The sequence below is a fragment of the Scyliorhinus canicula genome, chromosome 1, assembly GCF_902713615.1.
Source record: "Scyliorhinus canicula chromosome 1, sScyCan1.1, whole genome shotgun sequence".
Lineage (NCBI taxonomy): Eukaryota > Metazoa > Chordata > Chondrichthyes > Carcharhiniformes > Scyliorhinidae > Scyliorhinus > Scyliorhinus canicula.
In genome coordinates, this window is record NC_052146.1 from 2,300,015 (window position 1) to 2,316,001 (window position 15,987).

The window sequence follows — 15,987 nt, forward strand, 5'->3', positions numbered from 1 at the left end:
CTCGGAATCAGTCCCCTACTCACCACGAAGAAATCTATCCGAGAGTAGACCCTATGTACGTGGGAGAAGAAAGAGTACTCGCGTGCCCTCGGCCTCACAAACCTCCATGGATCCACTCCACCCATCTGATCCATAAACCCTCTCAGTACCTTGGCCGCCGCCGGCCTCCTACCCGTCCTAGAGCTGGACCGATCCAATGAAGGGTCCAACACCGTATTAAAGTCCCCCCCTATGATCAGACCTCCCGCCTCCAGATCCGGGATCCGTCCCAACATACGCCTCATAAAGCCCGCATCGTCCCAATTTGGGGCATACACACTAGCCAGTACCACCTTCTCTCCTTGTAGCCTGCCCCTAACCATAACATACCTACCCTCCTTATCCGCCACCACCTCCGATGGCTCCTTCTCGACCCTACCAGCAGCAACCCGGTATTCCCCTTTCCCCCCCTCCCTTCCCCCCCAGGCTAGGAACCCTCCCAGCCGCGAACCGTCCTCCATTGTACTTCTGTGGATCAGCTAACTTCTGCTGACCCCGGAAACTCCCGCCAATAGCCCGACCCCTCCCGAAGTGGGATCATCCCCCAATCTATCCCTCCTCCAGGCACCTCGCCAGCGCGGGGAAGAACCAGTTAAGGGCCCGCCTCCCCCGTCACCGTCTCCACCCCCCAGCCCCGCAGCGCGGGAAACCAGAGGAAAGCCCGTGCTTTCACCCTGCCCCACCACACCTTTCTGACGCAGCTCCCAAATATCAGCCCCACTCCATACCCCCACTGCGATATAGAATACAACAGACCCCCCCCAACCCTCCCCACAAGATACACAGCCCAAACAATGCCCCACAGCACAAAAACAAAAACATAGCAGAACAACCCCTCCGTAAATAACCATATCAAAATTGCAAAAGTACTAAGACACGAAGAGAAAAACAGAAGAAAAAGAGAACACAGCAACAGCAGAATCCAGCACTAATATATTACAGTCGACCTCGCAACCCCCAACCCCTAGTTCAAGTCCAGTTTCTCCGTCCGCACGAAGGCCCACGCCTCCTCCGGGGAATCGAAATAATGGTGCCGGTCCGAATAAGTTACCCACAGGCGCGCGGGCTGCAACATTCCGAACTTTATCTTTTTTCTATAAAGCACCCCTTTCGTCCGATTAAACCCGGACCGCCGCTTAGCCACCTCCGCACTCTAATCCTGGTAGATCCGTACTACCCCATTCTCCCAATTGCTGCTCTTCACCTTCTTGGCCCAGCGCAGCACGCACTCCCGATCACTGAACCGGTGGAACCTCACCAGCACCGCACGCGGGGATTCACAGCACTCTGTGTGCTCCCTCCAGCTCCAAGGGCAGATGGAAAGACCCAGCCCCCACTAGCGAGTTCAGCATTACAGCCACGTAGGCTGTCAGGTCCGACCCCTCCAGCCCCTCCGCAAGGCCCAGGATCCGCAGGTTTTTCCGCCTCATGTGGTGATCAAGCTCCTCGAAGCGTTTCTGCCACTTCTTGTGGAGTGCCTCGTGCCCCTCCACCTTACTCACGAGGACCACGGCCTCCTCCTCTCGTTCAGTGGCCTGCGTCTGCAACTCCTTGATGGCAGCACCCTGGGTGGACTGAATCTCTGACAGCCTTCTGTTCATTTCCTGCAGAGAGCTCAGCACCTCATCCTTGAATTCTTTAAAGCAGCGCAGGAGGTCAGTTTGTTGCTCCTGGGCCCACAGCCTCCAATCCTCTGGGGCTCCTCCGGTGGCCATCTTGGATTCCTTCCCCCGTTTTTTCTGAGGAGCTGCTGCTGTTTTTTCCCCCTTTCCATTCCGAGTTCGAGGCATGGACTGCAGGGAAAGTTGTTCAGCACACCTTCCCCCACCGGGAGACATCGAAAAATTTCCGTTTTGGGCTCTCAAAAGAGCCGAAAAGTCTCTTTAAAACGGGAGCTCCCAAATGTGTGGCTTCCTACTCCATCACAGCCACCGGAAGTCCACTGTGCTGCCCTTTAAGCATCATTTCTAAGGAGTTTGCGTTCAAATCACATCACCACGGCAGATTTTAAAACCTAACAATAAATAAATCTGATATTTACTGTATGAGTACTAGAAAATCACCATGAACATTTCCACATCATATAACTCAAAACAGTTCATTAACTTGAGAGAAGGATAATAACTTATTAGTGTCACAAGTAGCCTTACATTAATACTGCAATGAAGTTACTGTGTAAATCCCCTAGTTGCCACACTACAGCCACTGTTCGGGTACACAGAGAGAATTTAGAATGTCCAATTCACCTAAAAGCACGTCTTTTGGAACTTGTGAGAGGAAACCGGAGCACCCAGAGGAAACTCACACAGACACTGGGAGAATGTGCAGACTCTGCACAGTGACCCAAACCGGGACTCGAACCCGGATCCCTGGCGCTGTGAAGCAACTGTGCTAACCACTGTGCTACCTTGCCGACCCGGCCCCGGGTCACTATCAGTGTGGAGTTTGCACATTCTCCCTGTGTCTGCAAGGGTCTCACCCCCACAACCCAAAGAGGTGCAGGGTAGGTAGATTGGCCATGCTAAATTGCCCTTTAATTGGAAAAATGTGTAAAAAAAAAAAAAAAGAACCCATCTTCCTGCCGATCAGGAAGAGTCTGACTTCCCACGCTTGAATTCTGATCAGCTCAAACAGTGCAGAGCCTAGCTTGGCTAAAGTATGAAAACAAGTGATCTTGCTAGACAGTTTTGTCTCAGCTCTACCTACAGTTGACCTCGGATTCTGCAAAGGTGTTTTACCTTTTGGTTCTCAGCTGTAGCCTGTGCGCTTTTCTTCTGTGCTAGATTTCTGCTCGAGTTTAATTTGTTCCAATTAAGGTCTAAATCAGTTTCCCGTCAGGTAATCTCTCAGCCACCTTTATCCACAAGTTATTAAATCGGATATCAAAGATAAAAAAGGAAGTGCATGTGGAATTCAATATTTGAGTTGAATACCATTTGTAGTGAAATAGGTTCATAATATATAGCCAGTAATAATTACATTGGAAACATAATTTCAACCGAGTTAATAAATATAAGAATCTCAGGAATCCAGATGTAAATACTTGACTGTTATACAGAATTTTTTTTGTTCCTGCTTGTAATAACTTGTGATTGTAATAACTTCTCTGCAGCTTCATGTATAAATAGTTAGTGGAGGGAGAGGAGTGGAACAATACCCTGCATGTGTCCAATTGCGCTGAACTTAGTTTGGTTCACAAGATTCTCTGGAAAATTCTTTTTGCCAGGCCCATTGGGGGGGGGGGGGAGTGTGCCACAAGGTCTCTACTTTTGCAGTTTGTGGGAAATGTCTATCCCCTTTTGGAACCACACAGTCCAGTGAGATCATTACTGTCTGATAATCAAAAGTGTGAACCTGAATCATAAAATACTTAATGTTATTTAGTAGTTTGGCTATGTCTAAATACTGTTCTCATGTTTTACAAACACCTCTTTGTAGGTGACCATTATTAAATTGCTTGGTATAAACGCATGCGTTGATTTTGTTCATATTTTTACTGTTATAAACCAGAGGTGTTGGAGCAATGGAAATTGTTGCTATGGATATGAAGCTAAGGGGAATGTATATAGCAAGACAACTGAGCTTTTCTGGAGTAACCTTCAAAATTGAAGAAGTTCCCTTAAGTCAAGATTACATCAAGATGTATAATAAAGCAGTTAAACTGGTAAGTCATTGTTTAAACTTCAGACTTCTAACTGGATGTGTGAAAATTGGAGCTTAAGCTGCTACCCACAGTTGTCACTTTGCTCATGTAAGGTTCTGTGGCAGATGTTGTGAAAATTTACGTTCCAACTGCCAAAATCCATTTTAGTAGCACCTGGTTTGAGCTTTGAAGCCATTGATTTTGGATCTTGACTGGGTCAGTAGTTTCCATACATGTTGAACCTGACGCTCGGCCATGATAATGAACGGAGGAGAAGGCTCGAAGGGTCAAATGGCTTCCTGCTTCTATGTATGTTTCTGTGTTTCATTGTGAGGAAACTGAGAAAACAATGCTGTGGCCGTAGGTTACTCCACTATGTATTAAGAGCCAGTGATCAAGTGCGTTGGGTGTAGAGGGACCAACCACCTATTGGCCTTAATGTAGTGATAAAAACTGACCGTAAGCACAACTGCTACATTTCTCATGCAAAGCGTGAAACAAACAAGACGTTAGGATCTGTTTTCAGATATTAACACTAGCCCTATACTCCCTATGCTTAACCCGTGTCTATGTTCATGCATTTACATTGTGTATTTATGGTGTGTCCTGTGCTTTTTATGTATGGAACAATCTGCCTGGACTGTACACTGAATAATACTTTTCACTGTACCGTGGTACATGTGACCAATCTAAATCTATTAAAATATATTGCGTTCCTACATACCTAGCGTCCTGAGAGAGTCCTGTGTAAATTAAAAGGTTATTCATCAAAACTGTAGATTGTGGCAAAACGAAAGTAGGAAGACTTACTTGTGCAGCATTTTCACAACCTCAGTTTTCCAAAGCACTTCCGAGCCAATGAAACACTTCTGAATGTCGACACTATTGTAACGTGAGAAGCATTGCAACCATTTCATACATCATAGAATTTACAGTGCAGAAGGAGGCCATACAGCCCATTGAGACTGCACCAGCCCTTGGAAAGAGCACCCTACTTAAGCCCCACGCCTCCACCCTATCCCCTTTATCCCCGCAACCCACCAAACCTGTTTTTGGACACTAAGGGCAATTTAGCATGGCCAATCAACCCAACCTGCACATCCTTTTGACCGTGAGGGGAAACCGGAGCACCCGGAGGAAACCCACGTGCACACGGGGAGGATGTGCAGACTCCATACAGACAGCGGCTCAAGCTGGGAATCGAACCTGGGACCCTGGAGCTGTGAAACAACTGTACTAACCATTATGCTAATGTGCTGCCCGAGCTTTTGGTAACCTCAGCTAATATCTCCTATTTAAGAACATAAGAATTAAGAGCAGGGGTAGGCCATCTGGCCCCTGAAGCCTGCTCCGCCATTCAATGAGATCATGGCTGATCTTTTGTGGACTCAGCTCCACTTTCCGGCCTGAAAACCATAACCCTTAATCCCTTTATTCTTCAAAAAACGATCTATCTTTATCTTAAAAACATTTAATGAAGGAGCCTCAACTGCTTCACTGGGCAAGGAATTCCATTGATTTGAAACCCTTTGGGTGAAGAAGTTCCTTACTAAACTCAGTCCTAAATCTACTTCCCCTTATTTTGAGGCTATGCCCCCTAGTTCTGCATTCACCCATCAGTGGAAACAACCTGCCCGCATCTATCCTATCTATTCCCTTCATAATTTTATATGTTTCTATAAGATCCCCCCTCGTCCTTCTAAATTCTAACGAGTACAGTCCCAGTCTACTCAACCTCTTCTCGTAATCCAACCCCTTCAGCTCTGGGATTATCCTAGTGCACACCCTCTAGCGCCAGTGCGCCTTTTCTCAGGTAAGGAGACCAAAAACTGAACACAATACTCCAGGTGTGGCCTCACTAACCCCGCATATAATTGCAGCATAACCTCCCTAGTCTTAAACTCCATCCCTCTAGCAATGAAGGACAAAATTCCATTTGCCGCCTTAATCACCTGTTGCACCTGTAAACCAACTTTTTTGCGACTCATGCACTAGCACACCCAGGTCTCTCTGCACAGCAGCATGTTTTAATCTTTTGCCATTTAAATAATAATCCCTTTTGCTGTTATTCCTACCAAAATGGAGAACCTCACATTTGTCAACATTGTATTATATCTGCCAGACCCTAGCCCATTCACTTAACCTATCCAAATCCCTCTGCAGACTTCCAGTATCCTCTGCACTTTTTGCTTTACCTCTCATCTTGGTGTCGTCTGAAAACTTGGACACATTGCACTTGCTCCCCAACTCCAGATCATCTATGTAAATTGTGAAAAATTGTGGGCCCAACACTGATCCCTGAGGGACACTACTAGCGACTGATTGCCAATCAGAGAAACACCCATTAATCCCCACTCTTTGCTTTCTATTAATTAACCAATCCTCTATCCATGCTTCTACTTTACCCTTAATGCCATGCATCTTTATCTTATGCAGCAACCTTTTGTGTGGCACCTTGTCAAAGGCTTTCTGGAAATCCAGATATACCACATCCATTGGCTCCCCGTTATCTACCGCACTGGTAATGTCCTCAAAAAACTCCACTAAATTAGTTAGGCACGACCTGCCTTTATGAACCCATGCTGCGCCTGCCCAATGGGACAATTTCCATCCAGATACCTCGCTATTTCTTCCTTGATGATAGATTCCAGCATCTTCCCTACTACTGAAGTTAAGCTCACTGGCCTATAATTACCCACTTTCTGCCTACCTCCTTTTTTAAACAGTGGTGTCACGTTTGCTAATTTCCAATCCGTCGGGACCATCCCAGAGTCTAGTGAATTTTGGTAAATTATCACTAGTGCATCTGCAATTTCCCTAGCCATCTCTTTTAGCACTCTGAGCTGCTTTCCATCAGGGCCAGGAGACTTTAGCCCCATTAGCTTGCCCATCATTAACTCCTTAGTGATAACAATCATCTCAAGGTCCTCACCTGTCATAGCCTCGTTTCTATCAGTCACTGGCATGTTATTTGTGTCTTCCACTGTGAAGACCGACCCAAAAAACCTGTTCAGTTCCTCAGCCATTTCCTCATCTCCCATTATTAAATCTCTTCTCATCCTCTAAAGGACCAATATTTACCTCAGCCACTCTTTTGGTTTATACATTTGTAGAAACATTTACGATCTATTTTTATATTCTGAGCCAGTTTACTCTCATAATCTATCTTACTCTTCTTTATAGCTTTTTTCATAGCTTTCTGTTGCCCCCTAAAAATTTCCCAGTCCTCTAGTCTCCCACTAATCTTTGCCACTTTGTATGCTTTTTCCTTCCATTTGATACTCTCCCTTATTTCCCTAGATATCCGCGGTTGATTTTCCCTCTTTCTACCGTCCTTCCTTTTTGTTGGTATTAACCGTTGCTGAGCACTGTGAAAAATCGCTTGGAAGGTTCTCCACTGTTCCTCAACTGTTTCACCATAAAGTCTTTGCTCCCAGTCTACCTTAGCTAGTTCTTCTCTCATCCCATTGTAATCTCCTTTGTTTAAGCACGAAACACTAGTGTTTGATTTTACCTTCTCACCCTCCATCTGTATTTTAAATTCCACCATATTGTGATCGCTTCTTCCGCGAGGATCCCTAACTGTGAGATTATTAATCAATCCTGTCTTATTACACAAAACCAGATCTAGGACCCCTTGTTCCCTCATAGGTTCCATTATATACTGTTCTATGGGGCTGGTTTAGCTCACTGGGCTAAATCATTGTATTTTCAAGCAGGCCAGCAGCACGGTTCGATTCCCGTACCAGCCTCCCCGGACAGGCGCCGGAACGTGGCGACTAGGGGGTTTTCACAGTAATTTCATTGAAGCCTACTTGTGACAAGCGATTTTCATTTCTAGGAAACTATTGCTGATACATTCTATAAACTCCTCCTCAAGGCTGCCTTGACCGACCTGGTTAAACCAATCGATGCATAGTAAGCTCCCAATGAACAGTTCGATGGGCAGAAACATTTTTAGTGATTCCTCAGAACACCAGGTGAACTTCATAGCTCTTTGAATAGTGTTAGAGAATATTTTGCAACCACTTTAAAGGCACAACTTTAATTTAACTTGTTGCTCAAAGAATGGTACCTCAGTCCAGCATATAGTCAGTACGACTGTTACTGCCTCTCGTGGTTGGGGCCGATATCGAATTTCTCAATTGCTCCACCTGAGCATTTCTGATCAGTTCACAAGCTTTAATTTATGTTTTGCACCAAGTTAACAGATTTCAGATAACCTGGGCGGCATAATGGTTAGCACTGTTACATCAGTGTGTCAGGCATCCGGGTCCAATTCCGCCCTCGGGTGACTGTCTGTGGAGTTTGCACATTCTCCACTTGTCTGCATGGAGTTCCTCTGGGTGCTCTGGTTCATAATAATCATAATCTTTATTAGTGTCACAAGTAGGCTTACATTAACACTGCTGGTTTAGCTCACCAGGCTAAATCGCTGGCTTTTAAAGCAGACCAAACAGGCCAGCAGCACGGTTCGATCCCCGTAACAGCCTCCCCGAACAGGCGCCGGAATGTGGCGACTAGGGGCTTTTCACAGTAACTTCATTGAAGCCTACTCGTGGCAATAAGCGATTTTCATTTCATTTCAATGGAGTTACTGTGAAAAGCCCCTTGCTGCCACATTCCGGCCCCTGTTCAGGTACACAGGAAGATTTCAGAATGTCCAATTCACCAACAAGCACGTCTTTCGGGACTTGTGGGAGGAAACCGGAGCACCCGGAGAAAACCCACGCAGACATGGGGAGAAGGTGCAGACTCCGCACAGACAGTGATCCAAGCCGGGAATCAAACCCGAGTCCCTGGCATTGTGACCTGGCAATGGCAACAGTGCTGACCACTGTACTACTGTGCTACCCCCAGACTCTGGTTTTCCTCCCACAGTCCAAAGATGTGCAGGTTAGGTGGATTGGCCATGATAAATTGCTCTTCAGTGCCCAGTGATGTCCATAGGTTAAGGGGTTTTGGAATAAAGCTGAGGAGTGGGCTTGGTTGTGCTCTTTCGGCGGGTCGGTGCAGACCTGATGGGACGAATGGCCGCATTCTACACTAAGGATTCTATCTGGCACTGTCTGCTTGATTCTAGGATTCAACCTGAGCAGCATTTGACCTTGATGTCCCCTAATGAGAAAAATGTTTGCCATGTTTGTACCTCTCATGACACTTGTCCACACATGCACTTTATATTGTCTTTTAATGAACTTTGATGGTCCCATTGTGGAGTAGCCCCTGGTCTAAAGCATATATTAATGACTACAATGAAAAAGTATTCTTCAGGAGAGGAGGAAGACAGAAAATTGATGGGAAAAAATGTTATTTTTCAATCTTTTTCTTGCCTCTCCCCTCTAAAAATTGTGTAATTAAATCAGAGTTTGCAGTCTTAACAGCACAGGTGGAATTAATTAAACTGTGTTCACTTTGCTACAGTTGTTCACTTTAGTCTGCCCACTATCCATATCCTTTTGTATCTTCCAGTATTAATACAATTTCCTATTAAATGATTTGTAGCTGCGTCAATATTGATTGGCAAAACATTGTGTTCCAATACCCTTTGTGAAAACACTTTTTATTGAGCAGTTTGAAATATTCCACTGTATTTCTAGTGAGAATATTATGATTAGATCAGCAATTTTCTGTCCCATGTTGGAATGAAACAATCTTTTTTTTTTCTAATCCCCGCCCCCCCCCCCCTCCCAGTGGAATGAAACAATCTTGAGTTGTATTGGTCTAGATTGAGCTTTTTTCCCCTGGAAAAATATTTTTATTCAAGGCATTTTCAGATTATATACAAAACACAATATAATCAACTTTGTTGAGAGCTTTTTTTTGCTTTTACAGTGGGTGGAGGCCAGGGAGAAATTTCAGATGTCAGCAGAGCTGATTGATGCAGAGCAGCGGATGAAGAAATCCATGTGGGGACAGTTCTGGTCGGCGCATCAGAGGTTTTTCAAATATCTCTGCATCGCATCCAAAGTGAGAAGAATAGTGCAACTTGCCCGGGAAGAGATCAAAAATGGAAAGGTAATGGGATGTGGGTTCAAGCTGATGAATTAAAGAACTCAAAAGAACAGCACAGGAACAGGCCCTCCAAACCTACGGTGATCATGGTGCCTGTCTAAACTAAAACCTTCTGTATTTCCGGGGTCTATGTGCCTCTATTCCTACCCTATTTATGTATTTGTTAAGATGCCTCTTAAACGCCGCTGCCATATTGGTTTCCATCACCTCCCCCGGCAGCGCGTTCCGAACACTCATCACCCGCTATGTAAAAATAAATTGCCTCGCACATCACCTCTAAGCTTTCCCCCTTGCACCTTAAACTTGTGTCCCCGTGTAATGACTTTTCCTCCCTGGGAAAAGGCGTCTGACTGTCCACTCTGTCCATGCCATTCAAAATTTTGTAAATCTGAATCAGGTCGCCCCTCCATCTCTGTCGTTCCAGTGAAAACAATCTGACTTTATCCAACCCTTCCTCGTGGCTAATACACTCCAGACCAGACATCCTTTTGGTAGTGTGGCAAGCAGGATTATACGCAATATTTCAAATATGGCCGAACTAACGTTCTGTACAGCTGCGTCATGACATGCCAATTTTTATACACGATGCCCTGACTGATGAAGGTAAGCATGTCATATGTCACTTTGACTGCCTTATCCACCTGCATTGCCACTTTCCGTAATCAGGACCTGTACGTGCAGATTTGTCTGCTTGCCAATACTCCTAAGGGTCCTGCCATTTACTGTATAATTCCCACCTGTATTAGACATTCCAAAATGCATTACCTCACATTTGACCAGATTAAACTCCATCTACAATTTCTCCGCCCAAGTCTCCAACCGATCTATATCCTGCTGTATCCTCTTACGATCCTCTTCACTATCCGCAACCCATACCTGCTCTGATCCCTGCGGAACTATTAGTCACAGCCTTCCATTCAGAAAAGCACCCTTTCACCGCTACCCTCTGTCTGGAAATTCTTCATTTGACGGGATCAACATGTAGAATAGAACCAGGACCATAAATATAAGATGCTCATTAAGAAATTCATTGGCTATTCTCCAGTACTCCGGGACATCACCTGAAGACAGTGAGGATCCAAAGATTTCTGTCAAGGCTCAGCAATTTCCTTTCTAGCCTCCTTCAGTATTCTGGGGTAGATCCCATCCGGCCCTGGGGACTTACCTCCCTTAATATTTTTCAAGACGCCCAACACCTTGTCTTTTTGGATCTCAATGTGCCCCAGGCTAACTACACACCCTTCTCCAGACTCAACATCCACCAATTCCTTCACTTTGGTGAATACTGATGCAAAGTATTCATTTAGTACCTCGCCCATTTCCTCTGTCTCCACACATAGATTCCCTTGCCTATCCTTCAGTGGGCCAACCCTGTCCCTGGCTACCCTCTTGTTTATAATTGAGGCCGAGCTGCAAAACATCATTGACACATTCACCAAGGCATGAGAGAATGGGCCTCAGACTAACATCCAGAAAACAAAGGTTCTCTACCAGCCCACGCACACAGACACACACACCTACACCTCGGAAGCCTCCTATCGGTGTGAACAGACATCGACAATGAAATCCAGCATTGACTCCAATGCGTCAGTGCAGTCTTCAGACTCCTGAGGAACAGTGTGTTCGAAGAGACCAAGACCTCAAATCCAGCAGCCAGCTCATGGTCTACAGAGCAGCTATAGTCCCCGCCCTCCTGTACACATCAGAAACACGGATATCACCAGCATTGCCACTGCACAATCCTGCAAATCCACTGGCAGGATAGGCCAACATGAGTGTCATCACCTAGGCCAATGCCCCCAGTATTGAGACACTGGTCACGCACAACCAGCTGCGATGAGAGGCCACATTTTTCGCATGCCCGACACGACTGCAAGCAAGTTCTCTACTCCGAGCTTCGCAATGGCAAGTGATCACTAGGAGAGCCGAGGAAATGCTGCAAGGACACTCTGAAAGTCTCCTAAAGAAATGCAACATCCCCCATCGTCACATGGGAATCGCTTGCCTTAGAACTCACAAACTGCAGAAGAAGCATCTGCAAAGGTGTTAGTGTCACGAGTGTTACAGGGTGCAGCACTTGGAGGCCAAGGGCAAACAGCGGAAATGGAGCAGAATCCAGAGCTTCCCACCCCCACACCTCATCAAACACCACGTGCCAAACCTGTGGCACAGTTTGCGAATGCAGGATTGGACTATTCAGTCACGGCAGAAGCCACTTCTCTGGAGTGGAAGCAAATCATCCTCGACCCTGAGGGACTGCCTAATCTTGACTGATTTCCCTTTGTTGCAAGTACACTTCAGAAGCTCTTCATTTGGCTGTAGAGCACTTTGAGATATTGTGAAGTTGTGGAAGGTGCTTATTTATATGCGGCGATCATATATAGAACATGGTAGTGGCGTAGTCATCTGGTTTGGTTATCAAGTGATGCTGTTTGGCAAGTGATGTTGATGCCATTGTGAATCTCATTACTGTCTCAGTAGAAGGTGCAGTGACCCCTATCTTCTGCCCAGATGTGTGTCTTCGTACAGCAATATTTAATGTATTAAATCCCCCTTTGTACCGCCGCCATATTGTCTGCATTATTGTCATACAGCACATAAACAGCTCTTTGGAGCAATATATTGTGTGGCTGTGTTGAAAGGTTTTGATTTTCCAAAAAGCCACTTGAGTATAGCTCTTCAGGCCATGGTTTGACTCTTGGTATTTTCACACAGCTTGTAGTTAAGGATACTTGATAGGGATATTCTGGTTATAATTCGGCATCGAACTGAAATGTACTGTAATTTAGTATTTATAGGAGCATTGGTAATGCTTTTGAAAGTCCACCCGTCTGATATAAACATGTCCTCTGAATCTAATCTGAAAGGAGTTGGAAAGGATAACATTTGGGTCTGCTGGAAACTTCTTAAAACAGTTTTATTTCTTATGGAACTGATTGTGACCATGTGTCAATGGTTGTTGTCTTTGCTGATTCAGAATGTTGTGGGCTTAAGTCCCAATCCAGGCCTTGAGCACAGAATCTAGACTGACATCTCCGGGGTCTACAGAGGCATTGATGGTGTACCCATCTTTCAAATGAGACTTAAAAATCATATTCAGGAAGGAGCTGGAGGATTCTCCTGATCTTACAGATATTCATCTTTGAACTAATATCCAAGACAGATGTGATCATGTGTCAAATTGTGACGAATGTAGGAATTTCAGATATATTATCTATATTTGGTGCAGTAAAGGTTAAAAGCCTGGGTTAGTGTAAGAATGCTGCAGTAATGTTTTTCAGAATCCTGGTTTGAAAGACAGGCTTTGTGGCCACCAAAGGGATAGTTAAAGCATTGTAAAAATTGGGCTAATGGAATTTTGTTCATATAAGGAAGGTTCCCTGGGGAATAGATAATTAGAACCATTGTGTTTAGCTTTAGTAAGATTGTGATTAATGGGAGGAGCTGGGGCTGAAGCTGTCAGGTGTTGGTTTCAGTTCAGTTTAGATTGGAATGTGAATACATAGAACATACAGTGCAGAAGGAGGCCATTTGGCGCATCGAGTCTGCGCCCAGAGGAAACCCACGTAGACACGGGGAGAACGTGCAGACTCCGCACAGACAGTGACCCAGCGAGGAATCGAACCTGGGACCCTGGCTCAGTGAAGCCACAGTGCTATCCACTTGTGCTGCCCTAGGAATTTAAAAATTCCTTTATCAGAGTTACAAAGCCAAAACTCAGTGTCGCCAGGGGCAAATCTCTAATCCAGCTCCTTGCCTGCTCCAAAAACAAATTCAAATTGAATCCAATTCATGGTCCCCACAAAGGAGACGTACCTGATCCAGACATTATACCTGATTTTGTGCTCATCTCAGCCAAAAGGCCGAGAAACAATTGAGACGAGCTGCTTTTAGCCAAATGCTGGAAGGTTAAGCAGTAGTTTGGCACAGGCAAAAATCTGCAAGCTGGTTCCTGAGGGATCGATCTCTCAAAGCGGTTTACCCAAAACATCACTTTACAGCAAGCATTCCAGTTGGCTAACTGTATTTAAATGTGCATTTTGACCTGAAATGGTTTTGCTTGAGTGGATATAAAAGTTAGCAGTTAGTGCTTCATTGTCATTCTATACCCTCTCTGCTGTTCACTGAAAGCAACAATTTGAATGAAGACCAGTATTAAAATTTGCAATAACTGCAACCCTGGATTGGTTTGGTAGTTTACTTCTTTGGAACTAATTGGTAGCAATCAAATTGAAGCTGCTGATGTTTCTGTAGGCTTTTCCATTCAATTGAAAGGTATATTGTGCTTTCATGCCAATGTAAGTGACTTTGAGGTGACAGACCATGAGGGCACAGTTTCTCACCCTTGGGATATGGGTTTGAATTTAGATAGATAGATAGAGAAATACAGCACAGAACAGGCCCTTCGGCCCGCAATGTTGCGCCGAACTTTTGTCCGAGGTTAATCATAGAATTTTGGACAATTTTTCATGGCCAATCCACCCAACCTGCACATCTTTGGACTGTGGGAGGAAACCGGAGCACCCGGAGGAAACGCACGCAGTCACTGGGAGGATGTGCAGACTCCACACAGACAGTGATCAAGTCGAAATTGAACTTGGGACCCTGGAGCTGTGAAGCAATTGTGCTATCCACAATGCTACCGTGCTGCCCTTAAGTTAACCTACACTCCATTATTCTACCCTAATCCATGTACCTATCCAATAGCCGCTTGAAGGTCCCTAACGTTTCCAACTCAACTACTTCCACAGGCAGTGCATTCCATGCCCCCACTACTCTCTGGGTAAAGAACCTACCTCTGACATCCCCTCAATATCTTCCACCATTTATCTTAAATTTATGTCCCCTTGTAATGGCGTGTTCCACCCGGGGAAAAAGTCTCTGACTGTCTACTCTTATCCATTCCCCTAATCATCTTATAAACCTCAAATAAGTCGCCCCTCATCCTTCTCCGTTCTAATGAGAAAAGGTCTAGCACCCTCAACCTTTCCTCGTATGACCTACTCTCCATTCCAGGCAACATCCTGGTAAATCTCCTTTGCACCTTTTCCAAAGCTTCCACATCCTTCCTAAAATGAGGCGACCAGAACTGCACACCGTACTCCAAATGTGGCCTGACCAAGGTTTTGTACAGCTGCATCATCACCTCACGGCTCTTAAATTCAATCCCTCTGCTAATGAACGCTAGCACACCATAGGCCTTCTTCACAGCTCTATCCACTTGAGTGGCAACTTTCAAAGATCTATGAACATAGTCCCCAAGATCTCTTTGCTCCTCCACATTGCCATGAACCCTACCGCATTCATATTTGTCCTTCCAAAATGGACAACCTCACATTTGTCAGGGTTAAACTCCATGTGCCACTTCTCAGCCCAGCTCTGCATTCTGTCTATGTCTCTTTGAAGCCGACAACAGCCCTCCTCACTATCCACAACTCCACCAATCTTCGTATCATCTGCAAATTTACTGACCCACCCTTCAACTCCCTCATCCAAGTCGTTAATGAAAATCACAAACAGCAGAGGACCCAGAACTGATCCCTGCGGTACGCCACTGATAACTGGGCTCCAGGCTGAATATTTGCCATTCACCACCACTCTCTTTCTTCTATCGGTTAGCCAGTTTGTTATCCAACTGGCCAAATTTCCCACTATCCCATGCCTCCTTACTTTCTGCACAAGCCTACAATGGGGAACCTTATCAAATGCCTTACTAAAATCCATGTACACTACATCCACTGCTTTACCTTCATCCACATGCTTGGTCACCTCCTCAAAGAAGTCAATAAGACATGTAAGGCAAGACCTACCCCACACAAATCTGTGCTGACTATCCCTAAACAAGCAATGCCTTTCCAGATGCTCAGAAATCCTATCCCTCAGCACCCTTTCCATTACTTTACCTATCACCGAAGTAAGACTAACTGGCCTGTAATTCCCAGGGTTATCCCTATTCCCTTTTTTGAACAGGGGCACGACATTCGCCACTCTCCAATCCTCTGGTACCACCCCTGTTGACAGCGAGGATGAAAAGACCATTGCCAACGGCTCTGCAATTTCGTTTCTTGCTTCCCATAGAATCCTTGGATATATCCCGTCAGGCCCGGGGGACTTGTCTATCCTCAAGTTTTTCAAAACGAGCAACACATCTTCCTTCCTGACAAGTATCTCCTCGAGCTTATCAGTCTGTTTCACATTGTCCTCTCCAACACAATATGGCCCCTCTCGTTTGTAAATACTGAAGAAAAGTACTCGTTCAAGACCTCTCCTATCTCTTCAGACTCAATACA

General features: G+C 45.3%; 1 protein-coding gene across 1 annotated transcript in view; it reads left to right on the forward strand.

Moving 5' to 3' along the window:
• Nucleotides 1-15,987, forward strand: part of sbno1 (strawberry notch homolog 1 (Drosophila)) — a 158,636-nt gene that overhangs the window by 40,294 nt on the left and 102,355 nt on the right. The window contains exons 12-13 of the mRNA XM_038817800.1: nt 3,550-3,703; nt 9,518-9,700. Of these exons, the coding sequence (XP_038673728.1) occupies nt 3,550-3,703; nt 9,518-9,700 (337 nt within the window). The remainder of the gene's footprint in view (nt 1-3,549; nt 3,704-9,517; nt 9,701-15,987) is intronic.